This window comes from Buceros rhinoceros, unplaced genomic scaffold (assembly GCF_000710305.1).
Source record: "Buceros rhinoceros silvestris isolate BGI_N320 unplaced genomic scaffold, ASM71030v1 scaffold19909, whole genome shotgun sequence".
In the NCBI taxonomy this organism is placed as follows: domain Eukaryota; kingdom Metazoa; phylum Chordata; class Aves; order Bucerotiformes; family Bucerotidae; genus Buceros; species Buceros rhinoceros.
Genome location: NW_010431142.1, coordinates 586 through 10,555, shown reverse-complemented (window position 1 = coordinate 10,555; position 9,970 = coordinate 586). Strand labels below are relative to the sequence as shown.

Below are 9,970 nucleotides of genomic sequence, written 5' to 3'. Positions count from 1 at the left end.
ACTTCAGTAGCTCACGCTGAAATGATCTTATTTTCTATTTCTCCGTAAACTCTTTAAGATTTGGTTAGTTTTATCCTACTTCGGTAAACGGGCCAACCTCATTATGTTCTTTTTCAATCAAATTTATTCTGTGTAAAATTTCTTTTGCTTTCTTCCAGTAGTCTTGTAGACTTCTTTTTCTGACTTGCATGTCCGACTCTTCTGCATGGTTCAGGTTTAATGAATTATCACTTGTTTTCAGGGACAACTGTTCAGCTTTATAAAAAATAAAACAATATTCCAAATTTTATCAATGAACATCTCATTATTTAGAATATTTTAGTTCACTGAGGTACCGCCCCACTAACTTAACACAAAATATAACCCAAGTAGTAATTTTTATATAACGTAATTCAAATTTACACATAAATGTTAATACGCTTTAAATATAAACTGCAGTTACAAGAGGTGAGCTTGCAATTATAGTTATTATAAGCTGTTTACACAATGATGTTGTGGTCTAAAAAATTGCTTTATCATGGACTTAACCCTAATTCCATAGGTCCCTTACCAATACGGGTCTCTGTTTGTTAAAAAACAATTCCATCTGAATGGCCACACCCTCTCAATCTTAAACAAAACTCTCAGTTATGTTTTCAGTACAAAAACATGGACTAATATCAATTGCACAATACCTCCGATGCTTTAAAGGACAAGGCGTCCTTCTGTTTCACTGGGAGTAGTATAAAGTTAATTAAAAAAAACACTTAAACAGGTTACTTCAAAATGCACCTTACTTTAAAAATAAAGATCAAGACATTTTTAATATCACAAAATAACTGTAGTCATGGTAATTTGGGGCTTGATTATCTACTGGTTTAGTCTCTAGACACGATGGTTCATACCCTGGAATGGAGTACCAACTGCATGTTAAATAACAATATTAGTATTTTGTACACAGTTTAAAGACAGGAAAACTTTTAAGAACTGACCCTACATATATAGGTTTCACAAATGCATTACTGCAACCTTGTCGGAACTTTTACTTTTCTTTTTGCTATCTAAATGCCATAATTAGTCCATGGCAGTAAACATGCAACTTTTCTGCAGAAAACAAACATCTCTTGGGAGTACACATAATTACAAAGCTGCTACAGTTAAAATCATTTAGGAAGTCAGCAGAAGATGGAAATCATCTCTGTAATTTTTAAAGCAATAACAGCAGGCTTACTCATTTGTTTGCAGTTTTGCAGCACAAAAGTAGCAGCTTTGTGTAGTTCTTCATCCTGAGACTCAGTTAATACCTGAATCATAAGTGGAAGACCATTGTTCTGGAGCAGTTCACACTGGTTTTCTTCTAAAATAGGACATTATAAAGGAAAATAGTTTGCTTTCAGCCTCACGCAGACTTAATCTTACAGTAATTTTAGAAACTAAACCTAGTAACAGGGAAATGCTGAAGAAAAAGATTTTCAAAAGATCCAAGCATACGATAATGACCTACTACCCAGTTTGCAGCAGAAGCACTCTAGATCACACAGGATGGTTTGACCATATTTCAAAGTTCTTTTAAGAAAACTGGCGAAGAACACTGACAAATTGTATAACAGAACTCCAAACTAATGTGTCACCTAGAAGACTTGAATTATGGCTTCTGTATTCCTTTTCATCTGGTATATACTCCTGAAGTATATACGCTACATTTATGTAAGCCCTGAAATGCAGAAATAGCAGAAGCTTGAAGTTTATAATTAGCAAAACTCTAATAAAAATTAGTAGTTTAATCCTGGTCTAGCTAACCTGTTCCTCCCCATTAACTATGTAATTAGTATGTAATTAGTTCGCAATTTTATCAGTATGCTTATGTATGTAATTTTAAAAATTGTGATCTCGTTTGCAGTATGTATTTGTAAAACTGACAATAATAATAGGTCTTTGTTGTCTAAACTTGATAAAACAAAGGAATCCGCAAAAGATGAAATAGTGTTGACATGATGAGAAACTTTTTTATTGTGGTTTAATCGTATTTCTATTTGAAAGACATCTTCCATTAAGCTGTTTCAATTAATTTTTCATTAAAAAGTATCTTTTAAAATATCAGATTTATGACCTACTGATCTAATTATTGAAGTTGTTATTGACATTTAGAGGATGATAATCAAGGTTTTTGAACATAATCACTTTTTCTTGCACTTGTGAACATGAGATTAAAACAGCAGTATAAATAAGCAATGATCAGCATATCACAACTTCCCATTCTGTTCATTTGTCTGACCATAAAATACCAATGTTAGTGTTGTATTTTCACAAGACATTCTTGGAAAAGCCCTGAGGAGCCTGGAAAAAACGTTTCAGGGTTACCTACTGCTTATGTTACTTCAAAACCAATATGTTATATAGCCTTCAAAAACATATAGCTATGTAAACAGTAGACATAAGCTGTATATATTTAGGGCCATTCAAATAAGAACTCAAAAAGAGTTATTTGGTATGTATGTATTGTAGTAGTTTCCAGCCTGGATGAATTTTACCCTGTCATACATATGCCCAGCTCTGAATTCTTGCATAATTGTCTACTTTTTCTAAGTTCTTAAAGATACTATCTATCAACAGGCTTAAAAAGTTAATGGTGGAACATTATTGCAAACTTTTTCCTGGATGTTAATATTACATTAATTAATAGGATTTTCCCTTCTGTTCCAGTCTTGATGAGATGACACCAATGAAGTAGTTAGTGTATAAGAATTTAGTAGAAAGTGACAGAAAAAGAAATAAATCTTACCACAAACTTCGGTACAGTGTCCAATTGCTAGAATAATACTAACTTTTTCTCCAGTATCCAGAGTGTCATTGAACAGCAGCCTCAGTAGCTCTGACACAGTGTGATACTTTGTCAAGATGACACCCATGGCAGCTATGATGTTAAAAATAATTCAAAGAAAAATAAACTAGAGAGTAAGTATATAGACATCGTGCAAGTATAAAATGGTGTTGTTCAAGGGAAGCCTACAGACCTCTAAAAGCTTTGGGCCTCCACAGTCCTTCTGTTCTCTTTCATTTTGACACTTCAAATTACCACACCCCTCCCAGTGCAGTGATTCTGCCCATGCTACTCCTCGTGTCCAGCACTGCTCTTTCTTCCAGCGGTGCTGTATGGAGACATGGCAGAAGGTCTGATAAACAAGGCTTTTGCAAGTTTTGTAGACCTCTGCTGTGTTTCTCCACATATTTATGTGTTCCAGAACAGAGCAAGGAAGAGCAGAAAGAGGTCTGACGTACAATCTATCTGCCACAAAAAGCTAGGAATGTTTCTGGTAGAGGGCAACCTCTTCTTGAGACTGGGAACAGCACTGCTAGACCATACACACTGAAACTACTGGAGGTATAAGCTTCTAAACTTTTTTAAACTTCCGTTAGTGAGCACTTATGGAGGAAGTGTCAAATACAGTAACAACAGCCAACAGCGCAGATTCATCAGACTCTCAGGTTTCTCAAAATCATCAGATGGAATACACAAAGACCTCATCAGGATAGCACTATGCAGAGAGTAAATCAGAGTAAAGATGCACTATGCAGATATATGACATTTGTTCAGCTCCACGCCCAAGTTACTAAAGCCTCCTAAAGCTTACAAAGCTTATTAGCCTAGGCAGGGGCCTGCAGAAGCACAACCCTAACTCAAGGATCCAAACTGACTGCCATGCCCAGTTCTCAGCTTCACTTACACAAACCTAGCCCTAGCATCCTAGTCTTAATTTTCACTATAGTTTAAAATTTCACTGTTTACTTTAGCAACAACAGAGAAGTAACCCACCTCAGATGAACTGAATCATTCCCCATATACATGTTTGAATTTTTAAAAAACTGCAGTATACCCTGGGATATATACCACTTAATTGCCTTTTAGCATCCATTCACACCACTCTTCCACCAAAACCATTTAAAAATTCTGAAATTTTAATATTACATTTGCACTTTACTACAGATTGCATTTTAAAATTACCATGTATAAAAAGCGGTAGCAATCTTTTCACTCACAGTCATTAGCAATGCAGGCATCCAGAGTCTTCGTTACTACTACTGCAAGTTTTGTGCTTGAGTGACTCATACAGGAATCGTGCACCAACTTGATGAGAACTTTAGCTAATGCATCCAGTCCTCCAACAGAAACAAAATATTTCTGCACATATGCTTAGCGGAAAAAAAAGAAAAAACATGTCTTAAATAATACAAGTTGCAAATTGTTTTAGCATTTTATCAGTCATCATCATTTTTCTGTGCATGGATTAATCATTACATTTCCAACCATACAACAGAACTGAAGTTGGATATACAATAATCTTGAGAAATGCAGTAAATGTCTTATAAAATAGGTAAGGGAAACACACGGACCCAATACATGCATACAAACAGCAAAGATAATGGCCAAGTTCTACCTAAGTCATTGTTTTCACAGCTGTAATAATGACTAATATTTATAAAATACTCTTTATCAAAAAATCTTTTACTGTATTCTTTTACTGACCTTACTAAATGTAGCCAGTTGGTGGCTATTTGTGCACTATTTGTGGCTATGAAGCACAATGCAGTGTAAGTAAAGACGGTAGAATATAACTTTCAGAGTAAAACTTGGAAGAACAGCAAATGAATTTGGCAGTTGACAAAAAGAAACCAACCATTTAAACTATCTAATTAATTTTACAAATGGCAAGCTATTTAAAGCTTGAGCTGTACTTACAGTTATTTGCAACTGTGAGACCAACAAATGAACAAATAGGACGAACTATCTCAGGCTCTGTGCAGCTCTCGAGCCACTCTTTGGCATATGGGAAAACTGAACAGCAAATGTTTTGATTATCTTCTGGAGAAGTAAAAACAAAAAATTCCAAATCAAAATGTAATGTGAAATTTCAGTTGAGCAGTAAAAACAAAACCAAACTGTTGTCATTTTGGAGAAACACTTAATACTTTTCACAATTTTAAGAGCACTGCTTACCATTCTGAGGATTGTTGACACAGGCACAGAGGGTACTGCAGACCGAAGACCATAGCTGATAGCACTGATTAGTACTTTCATCTGACAGATTCATCTCAGGTGTGGAAAGAATTGTTCTGTTAAGATCAATGTAAACAAGTCCCAAATAGTCAAGCAAACATGAGTTCTAACTAGTCTGTCATTTTTCTGTTTGATCTGCAACTGTTTGTCTACCTGAATAACTGTAGCAGAAGACCAATGCAGCCTGTATCTCTGACATAGGTTTGCCCGCTTTCTAAAAAAGAACACATTTAAGACTCTGAAGACACAGGCAAAATCTTGAGACAAAATCTTAATGTCAAGTTTCATTTACATATATGCATTCTATTTCCATTTCCTAAGCATATATCACCCAAAAAGCTAAATACGAAATCACACCAACACATTGGCAAAAGCAATTGCCAAAAAAAATTTCTTTCTAGGACAATTTTTTTTCTGTACATTGTCAGAAAATACTGGTTTGTGGGGTTTTTTTAAACTATAATTTTATTTTTAGAACTAAACCACTTTCTGCTATTTAAATAAATCCCAGTAAGCTATGATCTACTTACACACTTCAGGTTCGATTACATGCAACCATTCATCTTTATAAATTAACTTTACCAAAACATTACTCATTGAGTGTTCCAAAGTTCTGGGCTGCAGATTGGCACATAGAAAAAATTTATGTTATAACAGAAAAAAATCTCCAACTTACTATTATTTGAAACCAGTACTAAGATGACATAAACAGACATTCTCTTCAAGTTCACTCCAGAATCCTTATTAACTAGAACAAAAATGAGGTCTTCAAACAGTGCAGAAGTGCACAAAGTTTGTTGACAATAAACTGAAACCAGAAAATAAAAACCATTAAGTCCTAAATTTAGCCATTCATAAATCTAAATTTTGTAATGTATTAACTGGATTCTGAGTTGCATCCAATATATAGTGAGTGGAGACAAGACGGGACTGTGAAGTGACTGAGGGCTTTCCCCTGTAGTCAGTTCTAAACCAGCCAGGACCTAGGCAAACTCTGGAAAAATCAGAGCCATTAAACACCAGCTGCTGAGGAAGAGCAGTAGCACAGCGGCCTAGAGGCATACAGATATGCTGTTTACACAGATCAGCAAGGTATTTCCCCTAATCTGGGGATGGACAGTGAAACAGCAGCAGCTTTACTGCCCCTCATTCAATCTGATAATCTTGTAATCTGATTTTTTGAGACAAAAAAAAAAAGTGGAGAGAAAGCACAGGAAAAGTAGTAACGTGGGACCATAACTTGCTCAGAAATACAAAGAGTATCACTTATTACCATTACTCTCTATTATCATTCCTAATGTAAATAAAGCCGCTTCCTTTACTATGCAATGAACACTTGACTTTGCAAGATCATTTATAAACATCAAACCACCAATTTCTTGAAAATATTCACTTGCTTCACCTATAACAGAAAAAAAGAACAAAAAATAAATTTTTGCTTTTGTTTCTTTGTAAAATGAAATCCTTCCAAGATCTTATAAATTCTCAAGTCATATCCTTTAGATAATTTTTTTTTTCTTTTTTTACAGTGACAGCCAGCTTCTTACTGTTTTGTTGACAAATTGAATAAATAGTGATCAAAGCCTCTTTCTGAGATACAGGGCAGTCCATCTGATATTTAAGGCATTCAAGCAGTAAGTTCAGATCTGTTTTCATATCTGAAAACAAACACCAAAAAAATTCAATGCACATTGTTATCTTTTCCCTATATTAATCTATTTAGTATTACAATAAACCTTCCCCAAAATGTAGTATGTCTATGTATTTCAAAGAAAAAAAAAACCAAACAGTGAGCAAAAATGGAGCTATGACACTTCTATCCATCTATAAATAACAAACGTAAGTAACCTAAAAATATTGCTCTCCATAGTTTTGTTACATGAGCGTGATTTCCTTTGCTAAAGTAAAAGCTATTTTTTAATATTTCTGGCCTTTAATTACTAGTGACTGTTAGTAAAGGTGCGCAATTGCAAGGTGCATTAAGTGTATTTAAGTGACTAATACAGAATCATGAACACATTCAGAGCGAAGATACAACTGAAAATCTACAGTGAACGGGGAAGAATCTTACAAAGCAAGGCTTCCTGTATGACAGTTATGGAAGAGTTGATCACTGAGCTCAGCAGTTAGAATCCTGAATCAGGTTGTTAGGTCAGTAAGTTAACACAAAGCATTTTCTGGACACCTATGAACAAACCTAGGCAGGTAAACCACTTTGAAAACCTGTTTCTTAGTCTTTGGGGTATAATAAAAATACTTATTTGATGATTCTTTGCAAAAGTAATAGCAGGTATTGTATATTTTAAACACTTCAAAGGTTTGGGTTTTTTTTTAAAAGAAAGTACAACAAAATTATGGGTAAATATTAGCAAAAAATGTGTCTTTATGGTGGTATTATTTACTATTTGAAAGTTTGTCATTAGATTTGCGCTTCAGCTATGCAATACAGAATCCAAAAATTTGGCAACAAGGAAAAAGACCATTTCCCAAACAGCTCAGCACCCCATGACAGACTAGACATCGCAGTCTAGCAGAACTTTGTAAAACTGATGCAGTTAATAAACGAAAAAGAATATTAGGTATCTTACCACATTGCTTTTTCTGCACCTTTTGATTTTCCATTTTTGGTTCACCCCTGTTCTTGTTCTACAATGGCAAGAAAAAAGTGATTTGTTTAAATTAGCAGTGTCTATAATACCATATGCAATATGAATTATGAAATTTTTCTTAAAATACAGTCCTATTTTCTGGGCTTGCACTATCATCTGACGCACACAGCTTAATATGCTCTTGCACATCAGAGACTTCCATTGGAAATACAGTATTTTACAGAAACACTGCATTTGTAACTACTGTGTTACTTAATACGTTTCGAAGGTTATCAATTTGCAGAAATCAGGTAATGCCAACTGACCATTGCGGGGGACCAAAACCATCCCTGACATTAAAAACATACCTACCTCTGGATCATCACCATAAATCTGATCCAATTTTCCTTACAATAGGTTGCCAACTTTGCTGTCAGCCAACAGTTGGCAGTAAGATCACCAAGAAACCACCAAGTAATGTCATGTGGAAGATGAAGTGTGTGTGACATCCACTATAAAACATTCAGCCCCCTACTGCTACTCCATGAGACACTAAACCAGAACGATACTGTTTTATCAGTACTGATAAAAAACAAAGACAATGAGCATGAACTAAGATTTTATTTCTTAAACTAACAGTTCATTCTAGTTCACCAAAGAAATTACCACATGAACATTACATGAACTGTGCAAACCAGAAAAATCCACAGCATTGACCCCACATCAACCTAATGTGCCAGCATCTGAGAGCCAGCTGAGCAGCGGTCAGAGTGAAATTCAGGTTTGGAAGCAGAAAGACAGGTCCCTTCACCACACCCCAAGCCCCAAACACAAAGAACGGTTCATGCGTCACAGTAAATCATTTGAGAGATTGAAATAGGTTAACTCCAGGAAGAAACTTTAAATCAGTGACAAACCCAGCTTCATAACGCATGTTACCTTTCTCCAAATAGAGCAAAGGCTCTAAGAAATGTCAGTGTCGTCTTAGTGAAACCAGCCAGCCCTGCTTTGCATTTAGCGTTGATAACTAAAGTTAATGGGAATTATGAAGAGCTAGATGTTAACCTACTGTAAGTTCAGCTGTGTGTATAACCCCGTGCACTTTGTTCAAGATGGAATTTGAGAAGATAACAGAGGGAATGTCTTGGCCCAGCAATGCCCTGAGGCTGAAAAAATGGCGTAAGGCATGAAGTCAGCAGCAACCCGCAGTAACTGGGATAAAGGAAAAGGCGACCACCAACTCAGTTGTGGAAAAAACCGATTAACCCCCCACACCTCAGAGCATGAGCAGGAGAATAAAGGAGCACTGTACCTTTAATTAGAAGTGAAGAAACTTCTAGCCAATAAAAGTAAATTTAACAATTAACTAACCAGCAATAATTTTAAGGATAAGTTTTAAAACTGAGGGTAAACCTGAACTGTATAAAACCGTGGGTCGTCCGACTGTGAGCTGAGCTGTTTGTGGAATACCACCTGGCTCCCAGCTTTGTGCAAACCTGTCACAGAGGAATACCCTGTCGTGGCTTGCATACCAGGTGAAGGTCCCACGTTTCAGGACAACAGTTACTGATGGTTCCCATTCCTTTGCAGCTTCCATTTGATCAAATGCTCCATACACATCCTTACACTAGGATTGGTGAAACAAGTTTTTCCAGAGGGAAAGTTTAAAAAAAGTTTGTATTCCTTTATCCCTTCAGAAGCAGTAATATATGTGCATTTCATTTTCTTGCAGATCTAACCCTGCCACAAGAGTGGAAAGCTTGCAAGTCTTCCTCACCGCTTTCTACCCCTACTGACACCACCCTCCCTGCCTAAGAGAAAAAAATACCTACATACGCCTTAATAAAATCTATAAAACTGTGCTTACTTCGGAGCTCATTTCATTTCAGTAAAGCTAAAATAAATACACATTTATAGAATTAACGAGCCTTTTTTTATACAAAGCACATTTTTTTTTTTTAAACACTGTACATATCTTGACCTTAACTGGATCTTCTTCTTTTTGCAACATACAGAAGATACACAAAATAATACCTGTAAGCCAGACCACATTAAAATGCAAATAACTCAAGTCTGGTTTTGTATGAAAAGATACAAGAATTTACTGCAGCAGACTTCCAGCAAATGTTGCATATGAAAGATTACCTTTTCCCCATCAGTTATAGAAAATAACCCAGCAAATCCCCGTCAAAGCCCCAACCCCCCCCTCTAACAGCGCAGATACGTTCATCTTCTCAGCAGCAGCAGCAGAGCACACAGCTAACATTCCGTGGCAGCAGCACAGGACACGGAGCTCACACGGAGGCCGCTGGGAACCTCCCCAGCCACATTCGGGGGCCCGGGCTGC

At 36.1% G+C, this 9,970-nt stretch overlaps 1 protein-coding gene across 1 annotated transcript in view; it reads right to left on the bottom strand.

The window, feature by feature from the left end:
- The window catches only part of CCDC79 (coiled-coil domain containing 79), a gene marked incomplete at its 3' end in the record, with an annotated part of 15,394 nt that extends 7,737 nt beyond the window's left edge, over nt 1–7,657 (bottom strand). The window contains exons 1-11 of the mRNA XM_010143327.1: nt 7,624–7,657; nt 6,583–6,693; nt 6,309–6,437; nt 5,712–5,843; nt 5,189–5,249; nt 4,976–5,091; nt 4,718–4,840; nt 4,018–4,170; nt 2,762–2,893; nt 1,211–1,336; nt 98–255 (exon numbers count right to left, since the gene is read on the bottom strand). Coding sequence (XP_010141629.1) covers nt 98–255; nt 1,211–1,336; nt 2,762–2,893; nt 4,018–4,170; nt 4,718–4,840; nt 4,976–5,091; nt 5,189–5,249; nt 5,712–5,843; nt 6,309–6,437; nt 6,583–6,693; nt 7,624–7,657 — 1,275 coding nt within the window. The remainder of the gene's footprint in view (nt 1–97; nt 256–1,210; nt 1,337–2,761; nt 2,894–4,017; nt 4,171–4,717; nt 4,841–4,975; nt 5,092–5,188; nt 5,250–5,711; nt 5,844–6,308; nt 6,438–6,582; nt 6,694–7,623) is intronic.
- Between the last annotated feature and the right edge of the window lie 2,313 nt (nt 7,658–9,970).